Raw genomic sequence first — 17,027 nt, forward strand, 5'->3', positions numbered from 1 at the left:
CATTAACTAATCCACATACACGATATAATACAGTACTAGTGATTGTAGCTACTCCCCTAACTAATCCACATAGACGATATGATACAGTACTAGTGATTGCTGTTACTCCACTAACTAATCCACATACACGATATAATACAGTACTAGTGATTGATGTTACTCCACTAACTAATCCGTATAAACGATGTAATACAGTACTAGTGATTGCTGCTACTCGACTAACTAATCCACATACACGATATTATACAGTACTAGTGATTGTTGTTACTCCACTAACTAATCCACATACACGATATAATACACTACTAGTGATTGCTGTTACTCCACTAACTAATCCACATACACGATATAATACAGTACTAGTGATTGCTGCTACTCCACTAACTAATCCAAATACACGATTTAATACAGTACTAGTGATTGCTGCTTCTCCACTAACTAATCCACATACACGATATAATACAGTACTAGTGATTGTAGCTACTCCCCTATCTAATCCACATAGACGATATGATACAGTACTAGTGATTGCTGTTACTACACTAACTAATCCACATAGACGATATAATACAGTACTAGTGATTGCTGTTACTCCATTAACTAATCCACATACACGATATAATACAGTACTAGTGATTGTAGCTACTCCACTAACTAATCCACATACAAGATATAATACAGTACTAGAGATTGCTGCTACTCCACTAACTAATCCACAAACACGATATAATACAGTACTAGTGATTGCTGCTACTCCACTAACTAATCCACATACACGATATCATACAGTACTAGTGAGTGCTGTTACTCCATTAACTAATCCACATACACGATATAATACAGTACAAGTGATTGCTGTTAATCCACTAACTAATCCACAAACACGATATAATACAGTACTAGTGATTGTAGCTACTCCACTAACTAATCCACATACATGATATAATACAGTACTAGTGATTGCTGTTACTCCATTAACTAATCCACATCGACGATATTATACAGTACTAGTGATTGTTGTTACTCCACTTTTTAATCCACATCGACAATATAATACAGTACTAGTTATTGCTGCTACTCCACTAACTAATCCACATAGACGATATGATAAAGTTCTAGTGATTGCTGTTACTCCACTAACTAATCCACAAAGACGATATAATACAGTACTAGTGATTGCTGTTACTCCACTATTTATTCCACATAGACGATATAATACAGTACTAGTGATTGCTGCTAGTCCACTAACTAATCCACATACACGATATAATACACTACTAGTGATTGCTGTAACTTCATTAACTAATTCACATAGACGATATGCAACAGTACTAGTGATTGCTGTTACTCCACTAACTAATCCACATACACGTTATAATACAGTACTAGTGATTGCTGTTACTCCACTAACCAATCCACATTGACGATAAAATACAGTACTAGTGATTGCTGTTACTCCTCTAACTAATCCACATACACGATATAATCCAGTACTAGTGATTGCTGTTCCTCCACTAACTAATCCACATACACGTTATAATTCAGTACTAGTGATTGCTGTTACTCAACTAAGTAATCCACATACACGATATAATACACTACTAGTGATTGATGTTACTCCACTAACTAATCCACATTGACGCTAAAATACAGTACTAGTGATTGCTGTTACTCCACTAACTAATCCACATAGACAATATAATACAGTACTAGTGATTGCTGTCACTCCGCTAACGAATCCACATACACGATAGTATACAGTAATAGTGATAGTAGCTACTCCGCTAACTAATCCACATAGACGATATTATACAGAACTAGTGATTGCTGCTACTCCACTTACTTATCCACATAGACGATATGCGACAATATAATACAGTACTAGTTATTGCTGTCACTCCGCTAACGAATCCACATACACTATATTATACAGTAATAGTGATAGTAGCTAGTCCACTAACTAATCCACATAGACGATATGATACAGTATTAGTGATTGCTGTTACTCCACTAACTAATGCACAAACACGATATAATACAGTACTAGTGATTGCTGTTACTGCACTAACTAATCCACATACACGATATTATACATTGCTGATACTCCACTAACTAATCCACATTGACGATAAAATACAGTACTGGTGATTGCTGATACTCCACTAACTAATCCATATACACGATATGATACAGTACTAGTGATTGATGTTACTCCACTAAGTAATCCACATACACGATATTATACAGTACTAGTGATTGATGTTACTCAACTAACAATACAGTACTTGTGATTGCTGTTTCCTCATTGTAGCTACTCCCCTAACTAATCCACATAGACGATATGATAAAGTTCTAGTGATTGCTGTTACTCCACTAACTAATGCACAAACACGATATAATACAGTACTAGTGATTGTAGCTACTCCCCTATCTAATCCACATAGACGATATGATACAGTATTAGTGATTGCTGTTACTCCACTAACTAATGCACAAACACGATATAATACAGTACTAGTGATTGCTGTCACTCCGCTAACTAATCCACATACACGATAGTATACAGTAATATTGCTGTTACTCCATTAACTAATCCACATACACGATATAATACAGTACTAGTGATTGCTGTTACCCCACTAACTAACCCACATACACGATATAATACAGTACAAGTGATTGCTGTTAATCCACTAACTAATCCACAAACACGATATAATACAGTACTAGTGATTGCTGTCACTCCGCTAACGAATCCACATACACGATATCTGTTACTCCACTAACTAATCCACAAACACGATATAATACAGTACTAGTGATTCCTGTTACTCCACTAACTAATCCACATTGACGAGAAAATACAGTACTAGTGATTGCTGATACTCCACTAACTAAGATTGCTGTTACTCCACTAACTAATGCACAAACACGATATAATACAGTACTAGTGATTCCTGTTACTCCACTAACTAATCCACAAAGACGATATAATACAGTACTAGTGATTCCTGTTACTCCACTAACTAATCCACAAAGACGATATAATACAGTACTAGTGATTGCTGATACTCCACTAACTAAGATTGCTGTTACTCCACTAACTAATCGATATAATACACTACTAGTGATTGATGTTACTCCACTAAGTAATCCACATACACGATATAATACACTACAAGTGATTGCTGTTACTCCACTAACTAATCCACAAAGACGATATAATACAGTACTAGTGATTGTAGCTACTCCACTAACTAATCCACATACAAGATATAATACAGTACTAGAGATTGCTGCTACTCCACTAACTAATCCACAGAGACGATATGATAAAGTTCTAGTGATTGCTGTTACTCCACTAAGTAATCCACATACACGATATAATACATAGACAATATAATACGGTACTAGTAATTGCTGTTACTCCGCTAACGAATCCACATACACTATATTATACAGTAATAGTGATAGTAGCTAGTCCACTAACTAATCCACATAGACGAAATTATACAGTACTAGTGATTGCTGCTTCTCCACTTACTTATCCACATAGACGATATGATACAGTACTAGTGATTGATGTTACTCCACTAACTAATCTCCACTAACTTATCCACAGAGACGATATTATACAGTACTAGTGATTGATGTTACTCCACTAACTAATCTCCACTAACTTATCCACAGAGACGATAGTATACAGTACTAGTGATTGCTGCTACTCCACTAACTTATCCACAGAGACGATAGTATACAGTACTAGTGATTGCTGCTACTCCACTAACTTATCCACAGAGACGATATTATACAGTACTAGTGATTGCTGCTACTCCACTTACTTATCCAGTATCCACATAGACGATATGATACAGTATTAGTGATTGCTGTTACTCCACTAACTAATCCATATACACGATATGATACAGTACTAGTGATTGCTGTAACTCTACTTACTAATCCACATACACGATATAATACACTACTAGTGATTGCTGTAACTCCACTTACTAATCCACATACACGATATTATACAGTACTAGTGATTGCTGTTACTCCACTAACTAATCCACATACACGATATAATACACTACTAGTGATTGCTGTTACTCTACTAACTAATCCACATACACGATATGTTACAGTACTAGTGATTGCTGTTACTCCACTAACTAATCCACATACACGATATGATACAGTACTAATGATGGCTGTTACTCTACTAACTAATTCACATACACGATATAATACAGTACTAGTGATTGCTGTTACTCCACTAACTAATCCACATAGACGATATTATACAGTACTAGTGATTGATGTTACTCCACTAAGTAATCCACATACACGATATTATACAGTACTAGTGATTGATGTTACTCAACTAACTAATCCACATACACGATATAATATAGTACTAGTGATTGCTGTTACTCCACTAACTCATCCCCATAGACGATATTATACAGTACTAGTGATTGCCGTTACTCCACTAACTAATCCACATAGAAGATATTATACAGTACTAGTGATTGCTGTTACTCCACTAACTAATCCACATACACGATATAATACACTACAAATGATTGCTGTTACTCCACTAACTAATCCACATAGATGATATGATACAGTACTAGTGATTGCTGTTACTCCACTAACTAATCCACATACACGCTATTATACAGTACTAGTGATTGCTGCTACTCCACTAACTAATCCATATACACGTTATAATACAGTACTTGTGATTGCTGTTTACTCCACTAACGAATCCACATACACGATATTATACAGTAATAGTGATTGTAGCTACTCCACTAACTAATCCACATAGACAATATAATACAGTACTAGTGATTACTGTTACTCCGCTAACGAATCCATATACACGTTATAATACAGTACTTGTGATTGCTGTTTACTCCACTAACGAATCCACATACACGATATTATACAGTAATAGTGATAGTAGATACTCCACTAACTAATCCACATAGACGATATTATACAGTACTAGTGATTGCTGCTTCTCCACTTACTTATCCACATAGACGATATGATACAGTACTAGTGATTGCTGTTACTCCACTAACTAATCCACATACCCGATATGATACAGTACTAGTGATTGCTGTTACTCCGCTTTGAATCCATATACACGATATTATACAGTAATAGTGATAGTAGCTACTCTACTAACTAATCCACATAGAAGATATTATACAGTACTAGTGATTGCTGCTTCTCCACTTACTTATCCACATAGACGATATGATACAGTACTAGTGATTGCTATTACTCCACTAACTAATCCACATACCCGATATGATACAGTACTAGTGATTGCTGTTACTCCACTAACTAATCCACATACACGATATTATACAGTACTAATGATTGCTGTTACTCCACTACCTAATCCACATACACAATATAATACACTACTAGTGATTGCTGTTACTCCACTAACTAATCCGTATAGACGATAAAATACAGTACTAGTGCGGGTAAAACTAATAATCTTTTCACGAATAAGCTTGATGATAAAACTTTTTAAAAATTTCTATAATTTTGTTGTGGTTTGATTTTGGATTTAAAATTTATCGCATAGCCTGTTGTTGTTTTTTATACATGTAGCTTTCTAAAAATTGCCCGCCTCATCAGATAAAGCCCACAAAGGGCAGTTTTAGGGTACATGTAAAATATTTATAGCCCACAGATGGCAGTGTTAGGGTACATGTAAAATATGTATAGCCAACGGGCAATACATTACGTACGATACTTGATAACTCGTTTACAATGCCAAAAAACACCTTGTGATTCGGAAGTTATTAACTTGTGTTGAAAGTGTTTTTTCTGTTGCCTTTTGAGTAGATTTTGTATATATACAATGTATATATATATATATATATATATATCAGATCTAACAATATGATAAAAACCATCAAGCATCAAGTCGTCGAGGTGGATCTGTAAAAGTTTTAAAGGCGATTTTTCCATTACGGGTTTAAACATTTCAGATATTAAATACTTACTTGCAGGCAGACTTCACTGCAATTATGACAAACTGGGTTTTTTAATTTCTACACAATACAACTGCCGGGCTTCTGCTTCAGCATGTTTGTGTGGTGTATGTTCAGCTACATCATACAGCCACATTTGACTTAAATATTAAGTTACGAAACAAACACCAAGCAAAATTATTGAGCTTTAATGTATAAACTGGTATGAAATATAGAATAATTTCATCAATATCTCTTCTTTCATCTAATCTCCCATTCTTTCAAGTTGTCTCTACCTCACAAGACACATCTTAAAATGTAGGGCTCTACTAGTCTAACCACATGTAAACACAATTTATTGTCTCTGCCATACTAAACTATGTAAACATTCGTCCCTACAAAAAACCGAGCACATACTTAAGATTATTGTCTCTGCCATACCAAACCAAGCACGTGCTAAAATGTATCGTCCCTGCAGTATTAAACCAAGCACATGTTTAAGTCCATGGTCTCTGTCGTAGTTTTTTTTTCCAACACATGCTAGCATATATTTTCTCTATCATACCAATAGTATTTAACATCCGTCATCATATAGTCTCTTCCATACTAAGAACTCATTTACATTTGTATCTTCCATACCAAGCTTAAACTAGATGTCTCTGCCGTATCACAACACCAGAAATGTTAACAATTCTATTTTTTCTTTACAAGAGGTCACTAAAGATATCATATATATAATGGGCATTATGAAATTTTCTACTTTTTAACATTCCCTTTAACAGTGACAATGCTTTTTTCAGGTACAACCCTACAGAGGCATATTTATGCTGAATGAGATTTACCACAAGTGTACTACCAGCTCACAGCTAGGACAAAGTACGGAATTACAATGTATGTGCTTAGGACAACACAATTTTCTCCTGTACATTTTATGATAGAGCAAATTGATATCAAATCCATATAAAGGCTACAAAAGATTATAGATCAAAAAGATAATAAATAACAATCAATATCACATATATCTAAGGTGCACAAGTGTTATATAAAGCACAGTGATAATAAAGGTCAATTTAAAGGTCATCAAAGGTAACAGACCAAAGGAATATTATTAATAGCATACAACATAAATTTCATTTAGGCAAATTTAAGTCAATATTATATACCGAGAAAATATTCGCCGCAGTTTAATTTTGCCTTATCGGCCCCAGTAATGAGGGTGAATTTGTCATTATAGGGAATATTAACAAGAGGCCCAGATGGCCTGTTCGCTCACCTGCTTCTTTGTTACATGAAACTGACATAAAAAAAAATATATATATATGTAACTTCAGACCTTTGGTAATTAAAACATAAGACATTTTAACATCTCTTAAACGGTTCTTAAGGTATTGTTGTTTGAAATTTGAAATTTTAATTTTAAAGCTTTTAACCCACTAGACTCTGGCTAGCATTTAGGGTTGACCTTTGACCTCATTACTGTAATAAAGAAAATGATTCACACAGCCATGTTCTACATAACATATCAAAGTACCATGACCCATATGACCTTGAAAGGTCATTTTAATGAAGAGCATTCCATCCCAGGTACCTACATGCCAAATATCATGACCATGGGCCTTATGGAACTTGAGAAGAAGATTGTTAAAGCTGGTCAAATGTCCTGACCCTAGGTCCTCCAGTTCTTCAGAAGAAATTGTTCAAAAGACATGTGCAATAATTATAACAGCAGGTGAGCCAGTTGAGCTAATAAACATTCTACATATATAGCAATTACATGTGAAGGGCGAAATTAACACTGTTTATATATGGATTTCGATGGCATGGGGTGAAAATTTGTCTTGGCAAAGGTTTCCTGGTATACAGTATATAGGTCACCAAAACATAGTTTAATAATAAAACCGAAGTCAATGCATAGGTCAACTAATGTCAAAGGTCAATTTGATGATTACTATCAATTAGTATTACAAAGTTTCTTTTGCACATTTGTACTGAAGTAAAATTAACACTTTTAAAGGTCAATATATAGGTTGCTGCAGGTCATTAAAGGTCATAGATCACTCTGATAACAGATATAAATCAATACAACATACCTTTCATTTGCACATAATATATCATCTAGCAAAAGTCAACATATTGTTTACTGTAGGTTGTATGTCAATCTGACACATACTATATTGTAATCAACAGAAAAATACATCTGAACTGAATCACACTGGATCAATTTAGTTATTAGTCTCTGACCACAACAGTCTGACCAGTTCTTGATCACAAGTATGTGACTAGTCAATAATCTATAAGAAATGAATGTGTGATGAGTTCTGTCAACGATAGTAAGTGTATAATTCACACTTAACGAAAAAGTAAGACTAATCCTTAACCACAAGTGTGTCATCCATTCTTAACTGTAAGTGACTTACCTGTCGTTATTGCACATGTAAGACCAACACTTTTAAGTGTTTGACTAGCCCTTGACCTCAAGTATATATATGATTATGACCAATTCTTGACCATAAATAGATCACAAGTTCTTGATAAGATATATATATGTATGACCAGTCTTTGTTCACAATTGAGTAATACATCCATGACCACATGTATTTAATAATGCAGTTTTTAACCACATGTGTGTAGCCAGTCCTTGACCACATGTGTGTAGCCAGTCCTTGACCACATGTGTGTAGCCAGTCCTTGACTACATGTGAGTAACCGGTCCTTCACCACATGTGTGTAACCCATCCTTGACCACATGTGTGTAACCAGTTCTTGCCCACATATGTGTAACCTGTTCTTTGACTACATGTGTGTAACTTGTTCTTGACGACAGGTGTGTAACCTGTCCTTGACCACATGTGTGTAACCTGTCCTTAACCACATGTGTGTAACCTGTCCTTGACTACATGTGTGTAACCAGTCTTTGACCACATGTGTGTAACCAGTCTTTGACTACATGTGTGTAACTTGTTCTTTGACTACATGTGTGTAACTTGTTCTTGACCACATGTGTGTAACTTGTTCTTGACCACATGTGTGTTACCAGTCCTTTACCACATGTGTGTAACCAGTTCTTGACCACATGTGTGTAACCTGTTCTTGAGGACATGTGTGTCGCCAGTCCTAGACCACATGTGTGTAACCAGTGTATAAAACATCTCCTTGAATACAATACATGGGAGACACCCTTAGACTGCCGCTTTTTAGTAAGTAAATGTACTGCATCACTTCTTGGTGAAGACAAACGTTGATAGGACAAATGGTAGAAAACATGATTGATTTTTTTCATTGCTATTCATTACACCATGAATTCACCAATCAACGGCAAGTGTGTTTGGCACAAAGTCAACAGAATATCATCTGTCTTTTTAACACATTTACATCATCCCTACACCATATATTTCACCAATGTAAGACAGCAGTGTTTGGCACAATGTCAACAGACGATCACCTTACTTTTTTCATCATTTGGGTTTTCAACTGAAATAGAAAGAGAAAGGAAAATTTTACAGGAAACTATGAAATAACACCCTATATATTTACAACAATAAAAAAAGATATGAAGGTGTGAAACAGAACTAAGACCCAAGAGACAATTTGGAAGCAATTTGTCTTTTCATGGTTATGTTTGTGGTTATTTTGGCTATATAGTGGGGATTTGGATACTTTTGATAGTATTTCAGAACACCCAAAATTCCTTTTGGAAGAGTAGAATTTTGAAGCCAAGAAAAAGTCAAGGAGGTGCTACAACCTACTTTTACAAAACAGTGAGTCTTCTAGCTCCGAGAATACTCCAGACCAAACAGATTATAATCCCTTGACCCATACTCCCTGAGAAGTTAAAAAAGGAAACTTTCCTTGGATATTTCCCGTGTATACAACATTGAGTTGTTCCCCTGGCCCTTGTTGGTTTCAGACCAACTAATATTTCCCTCATTTGCCACTGCCTATCGCCCTCCGGATAGTCATACTCTGTTTACACAACATTGATGGGATATGTATCTAAGACTTATTACCAGATTAACTTAGGGCTTGAACTGTGGATACATATATTTGACTGTGGTGTAAATGGAGACACAAATGTTTTTAACAAAACCAATCGGTGACACAGATTTATTCCAAAATATTGTTCCTGATGATCGTTCAATAATAAATAGGCTATTTACATCAAGGATCTAAGATAATCCTGTTTATTTAAGTGTGACTCTCCAACTTGAACTTACTTACCCCCTCCCCCTATTATGAGACAATTTAATGCCTGTCCTATGGGTAGTCACACTAGTGAAACATGTTCAACTCAAATGTAAGGATTATGGACAGGTTGGCGAGTACACAAGTGTTGTTCTTTTTTAATTATTATGGTACTTACGTTTTGGTGATCTTTATAGAAAGCTCATTTTTTATTTTATACTAGAAAGTAACCATAATGCTGTAATTTTTCAAAAACGTATTGCTAAAAATAAAAGTTATTTGAAGACCATTCATTCCATAAAATGCAAGGGTGCAACAAACCTTTTCCAGTTCCAATTGTCCAGGTTCCATCATAGAAGAGCACATCACATCTAAGGCAGAGCCTGGATTTTCAGACATGTATTGTATTATGACCTTTCTTGTTCCTTCATAATGTGACCCTAAATAAGCATGAAAATAAACAACTCCTGTATGATCAGATTTGTTCACCATTTAACATTCCAGGAGATAAATGTTTAGACAATACCAATATTACCACTATTTGTGTGTTAGTTTGGAGAATCCCAACTAATAAACAAGAGGCCCAATGGGCCTGAATCGCTCACCCGGTATTAATCTCACACTTATAATCTTAAAAGTGGACTAATATACAGCTACAGGCAAAATATCTGTGTTCAATTCATTTGAATCTATGATATGATTTAAACATATGATGCCTGTGACCTTGAAAGTCGAACAAGGACATTAAGTTGAACAGAGTTTATAGCCTTCCGTCCCAGCATACTTCTGGCTAAATATCATTACTCTGGACCTTTTGAATATTCAGAACAAGTCATTTAATGATTTAAACATATTTGATCCCTGTGACCTTAAATATGAGCGAAGGTTATTCATTTGAACAAACTTGGTAGCCCTTCACCCCAGCATCTAACTGGCAAAATATCATAACCCTAGGCCTCTTGGTAATTCAGAAAAAGTTGTTTAAAAGTTTTAAACATATTTGACCCCTGTGACCTGGAAAACGGGTGAAGGTCATTTGCTTGAACAAACTTGGTAGCCCTTTATCCCAGCATGTAACTGGCCAAATATCATCATCCAAGGCCTTTTGGTTATTAAGAAGAAGTTGTTAAAATGTTTTAAACATATTTGACCTTTGTGACCTTAAAAGTGGGTCAATGTAATTCATTTGAACAAACTTGGTAGCCCTTCATCCTAGCATGCTACAGGCCCAATATCATAACCCTGCGCCTTTTGGTTATTCAAAAGAAGTCTTTTAAAGATTTTAAACATATCTGATCCCTGTGACCATGAACAACAGTCGTGGTCATTCATTTGAACAAATTTGGTAGCCCTTCATCCCAGCAAATTACTGACCAAATCTTATTATCCTAGGTCTCTTGGTAATTCAGAAGAAGTTGTTAAAAAGTTTTAAACATATTTGACCCCTGTGACCTTGAACATAGATGAAGGTCATTTGTTTGAACAAACTTTGTAGCCCTTCATCCCAGCATGTTACTGACCAAATCTTATTATCCTAGGCCTCTTGGTAATTCAGAAGAAGTTGTTAAAAAGTTTTAAACATATTTGACCCATGTGACCTTGAAAATAGATGAAGGTCATTTGTTTGAACAAACTTGGTAGCCCTTCATCCCAGCATGTTACTGGCCAAATATCATTATCCTAGGCTCCTTGGTTATTCAGAAGAAGTTCTTTAAAGGTTTTAAACATATTTGACCCCTGTGACCTTGAATATATGTCAAGGTCATTAATTTGAGCAAACTTGGTAGCCCTCTATTACAGCATGCTACTGGTCAAATAGCATCACTCTATGCCTCTTGGTTATTGAGAAGTTGTTTAAAGGTTTTAACATATTTGACCCCTGTGACCTTGATTATAGGTAAAGGTCATTCATTTTAACAAAATTTAGTAGCCATTTATCCTAGCATGTTACTGGCCAAATACCATTATCCTAGGCCTCTTAGTTATATAGAAGAAGTTGTTTAAAGATTTTTTAAGACAATTGACCCCTGTGACCTTGAAAATGGATGAAGGTCATTCATTTGAACAAACTTGGTAGCCCTTCATCCCAGTTTGCTTCTGGCCAAATATCAATCACCCTAGGCCTTAATTATGGTTGTTAAAAAGAAGTCATTTAAAGTAAAATATTGACGCCGGACGACAGACGCCACACCACGGCATAAGCACACTTGGCCCTTTGGGCCAGGTGAGCTAACAAGGTATTGCAGAATAATCTTTAATTCATCTGATCAGTTAGAAAGTAAAGGAATGACACGCTAGCAAGGTATTCCTGCACTATGTAATGACCTGTTTATAATAAGGGAGACGTCAACCTTGACCTTCCACCTTCATATCTGAAAAGTAATCTCAAGCAAGCCACTTCTATAAGATAGCGGACAATGAAGTTTGAATTTGATTAGCACAAGCAGTGATTTATAGCACAATGACATTGACCTTTAAACCTGAAAATAATCCCATTCAAAACCTTTTGGTAAAAAAACAGTGTATGAAGTTGAATTTGATTAGCAAACATAAATCTTAGTTTATGTAGGACATTTCAAATATTTATAGTAAAAGCCAGTTTGACCTTTCACCTTCTGCCATGAAAATCAATCAAAAGTGAACACATTCAATAAGAAAATTAAGAATGAAGTTTGAGTGCTATTAGCTATTAACGTTTCCCTCCATGCCTATAGCAGGGTCATACTGATGGATTATCTCAGACCATCTAATTAGATACTAACTTACATTCTCTAACTAGTGCAATTAAAAATGATTCTTGTTTTAGCTGTATTATGTGATCTTTTATATAAACACATTTTCACGTGAAAAAAATAAAGCTGTATTACAAAGTAAAGTATATATGTCCTTTGGACTGGGATATCTTGTCTGTGCCAAGTGTATCACATATTGTGGCATCACCTCGCCCTGATGAAATACGTAGAGAAGTAAGATTCCTTAATTAGATCTCAATGACATTTATTCATTAACGCTCCCTAAATACTGAACCAATTTTAAAATGATCTATACCACTAGAAAGAGGCTGATTGCATCAAAATTTGGTTTGTACTAAAAGTACAATTACCAAACTATAAACCTTATTGCACCAAATCTAAAAATAAAATAAAATTTGAAATTCAGCAAAATAGATTAAACTAGAACTGTAAGCCAAAGGCTAACTAATACCCCCGCTCCTATATAAACCAGAAACGTAAGCTAAAGGCTGACTAATACCCCCCGCTCCTCTATAAACCAGAACTGTAAGTCAAAGGCTAACTAATACCCCCCGCTTCATATAAACCAGAACTGTAAGCCAAAGGTTGACTAATCCCCCCCGCTCCTATATAAACCAGAACTGGAAGCTAAAGGTTGACTAATACACCCCGCTCCTATGTAAACCAGAACTGTAGGCTAAAGGCTAACTAATACACCCCCCACCCCCCCCTCCTATATAAACCAGAACTGGAAGCTAAAGGTTGACTAATCCCCCCCGTTCCGATATAAACCAGAACTGTAAGTTAAAGGCTAACTAATCCCCCCCGCTCCTATATAAACCAGAACTGTAAGTCAAAGGCTAACTAATACCCCCGCTCCTATATAAACCAGAAACGTAAGCTAAAGGCTGACTAATACCCCCCGCTCCTATATAAACCAGAACTGGAAGCTAAAGGTTGACTAATACACCCCGCTCCTATGTAAACCAGAACTGTAGGCTAAAGGCTAACTAATACCCCCGCTCCTATATAAACCAGAACCGTAGGCGAAAGGTTGACTAATACCCCCCGCTCCTCTATAAACCAGAACTGTAAGCTAAAGGTTGACTAATCCCCCCCGCTCCTATATAAAACAGATCTGTAAGCCAAAGGTTGACTAATTCCCCCCGCTCCTATATAAAACAGATCTGTAAGCCAAAGGTTGACTAATGCCCCCCGTTCCGATATAAACCAGAACTGTAAGTTAAAGGCTAACTAATCCCCCCCGCTCCTATATAAACCAGAACTGTAAGCTAAAGGCTTACTATGGCAAACCATTAGTCTCCCACCAGTGATGATTTCTTTATTGGCTGAGCTGTACACTGATTTAAGTATACAGATCACTCACATATACACTTCATGTACTCCTTCTCAATGCCAAAACATACTTGCAAACCAAATATTGCTAGCCTAGATGAATAAGTTTTGCTAAAATCGTGCAAGTAGTTAAGGAAGAAATGTTAGGACAAAGATTTTTAACAAAGGGCCATAATTATGAAAAAATACCTACCCTGATGCAGGACATCAGGGGGGTAATTACCATATCTGTAAACTTTCTTTGAAATTGGCCCAGTAGTTTAGAAGGTAGGCAAGGTTTTTTCAACAAAAGGCCATAACTCCTTTTAAAAGGGTTAGAATAAAAAAAGTACTACTTGGATGCACAATGCCAAGGGGCAGTTGCCATATCTTTCTTTGAAATTGGCCCAGTAGATTAGGAGAAATTGTAAGGACAAGGATTTTTCAACAAAGGGCCATAACTCCATTAAAAAGGGTTAGATTAAAAAAATAATACCTGGATGCACAACAACAGGTGGTCGTTATCACATCTGAAAACTTTCATTGAAATTGGTGCAGTAGTTTTGGAGAAGTTGTGCAGGCAAGATTTTTTCAACAAAGGGCAATAACTCCGTAAAAAGGGTCAGAATGAAAATACAGTAGATTTCTCTTAATACCACTTCCCATTTGTCAGAGAAAAACATGATATTAACAGAAACATGACATAAACAGAATACATATTTTCTGATGTTTTTCAGCCCTCAAAACCGGAAGTGAACTTAGCCAAATGCCTAATTGATGTGGCTCTAAGAAGAAGATTGATATTTTGTAACTAACCTTGTTCTTTACCCTAGTTGAAATATAGATATAAGTAAATAAGTATAGAAATAAATATATTATTTGTATTTCATTTCAGTATGCAGTTACATTTCATATAGTTAGCAGCAAAATGACGATCAGTACGATTGTAATTATGATTGTTTACTGCAGTAGTGATGTAGGCATACAAGTGTTTGGCTTGTACTGCATCAAATTCAATTGTAAACATGAGACTTGGTAAATATTTACCTATATCTTGATATTATATACTGTTCTTTCGCTAGTAACATCTTTTTATAGGTTAATTTCCTTAGATATTTGCTGCAAGTGTGTAATCGAAGATAGTACACATGTTATAATTAGTTGAAAGAATACATCACACTTGGCATTAGAAAAATTTACAGATGTTAGACTGTCCTATAGCTCCCCCAACCACAGGTGAATATCATGTTAACAAGTATGTAAGTCAACCTATTGTTTAACAGTCAGCCAAGTGTAACCTATTGTTTGACAGTCAGCCAGGTGTAAAAAATACCCTGTTAGGCTGAGGCATTCTTTACATAATGCGTCCAGGGTGTGACAGAAGGTCCCCAGGGCATTTATCATGAATCATTACCACCATTTACCTGTATTTTTTTTGTGACAGTGGCCAAAATAAAGTGATATTAAGAGAAATCGACATAAAATCAGGTGATAATAAAAGAATTGAATTGCATAGATTATATAGCATGAAAAACGGTGCATCAAAAAAACATGATAATAACCGAAAAGTGACATTAACAGACGTGATATTAGGTGAAATGTACTGTAATAATACCTGGATGCACAATTTCAGGTGTTAGTTATCATTATAATCATATCTATAAAGTTTTATTGAAATTGGTTTATAACTTTAAAAGGAGTTGTCCGGACAAATTTTTTTCTGCGGACGGACGAACAGACAAGCTGATTCCAGTATACACCCCCCTCCAACTTCGTTGCAGGGGGTATAATGATGTCAAACATACCACAACATGATATCATCTCATGTTAGAATTCTGATGTTATGCATGGCTATCCCTCATTGAAAAACTCTTATCTTACATGGCTTACATCTTAATTACGCATAATTATATGTGTCGCCTGTCCCGCTTTGTCAATATAATAAGCATTTGACATAGTACTATGATACAACTACAGTGTATGACCCAAGTACATAAGGAAACGGACCTAAACGCAAAATCATAACATTGAGTCCAAAAATTTCAGGTTTTTATCTGAAAAAGTGCAGAAATCCATGAAATGTTTTTAGAGTAGTAGGCTCTACTACCCATGATACATGTATGATTGAGGTTTGGTTGGTCTAGCTCTTATACTTTGTCAGAAAGAGCCTAATATGCAAGAGCTAAACGCAAAACATTAACGTTGAGTTTTTTCTAAGTTCAGAAATTTGAGGTTTTTACCAAAAAAATACAGAAACCGTTGAAATGCTAGTAAAGAGTGTAATGCATTCAGCTAAACATCCCATGATACACCTATGACCCAAGTTCGGTTGCTCTAGCATTTATACTTTGTCAGAAACAGCCTAATATGTAAGAACTAAACGCAAAACCTTAACGTTGAGTCCAGAAATTTGATTTTTTTTACCAAAACAAGAGATCCCAGAGGGATCTTGGCGCCCACCTTTGTCCCATCTTCATTAGTTCTTTGTCAGTTTGATCTTTTCTCTTCTTTCCTCTAATCTGTTTGATTATGTTAACAGTAAATGCACCTTGAGGTAACTTTTGATCTAAACTTAATACTGATGTGTATGAAAGCCAACCTTCAAAGTGAGTTTGTCATTTCACATATTTACTAGTACAGTACTTAATGTGAAAGAAATAGAATCGATCATTGCAATATGAGAAAGATCTGTTTAGTTCTTCTTTTAATCCATTTTGTTTTTATGATCAGTCTCAAAATATAACATACACAACGAGGGATCAAGGGGAACCTACAT

General features: G+C 35.6%; 1 protein-coding gene across 1 annotated transcript in view; it reads right to left on the bottom strand.

Annotated features, from left to right (window-relative positions):
* Positions 1 to 8,655: 8,655 nt before the first annotated feature.
* The window catches only part of LOC110462677, an 82,951-nt gene continuing 74,579 nt past the window's right edge, over positions 8,656 to 17,027 (bottom strand). The window contains exons 25-26 of the mRNA XM_021516764.1: positions 10,506 to 10,624; positions 8,656 to 9,473 (exon numbers count right to left, since the gene is read on the bottom strand). Coding sequence (XP_021372439.1) covers positions 9,441 to 9,473; positions 10,506 to 10,624 — 152 coding nt within the window. The 3' untranslated portion in view covers positions 8,656 to 9,440. The remainder of the gene's footprint in view (positions 9,474 to 10,505; positions 10,625 to 17,027) is intronic.

Source organism: Mizuhopecten yessoensis, unplaced genomic scaffold (assembly GCF_002113885.1).
Source record: "Mizuhopecten yessoensis strain PY_sf001 unplaced genomic scaffold, ASM211388v2 scaffold10821, whole genome shotgun sequence".
Taxonomy (NCBI): Eukaryota; Metazoa; Mollusca; class Bivalvia; order Pectinida; family Pectinidae; genus Mizuhopecten; species Mizuhopecten yessoensis.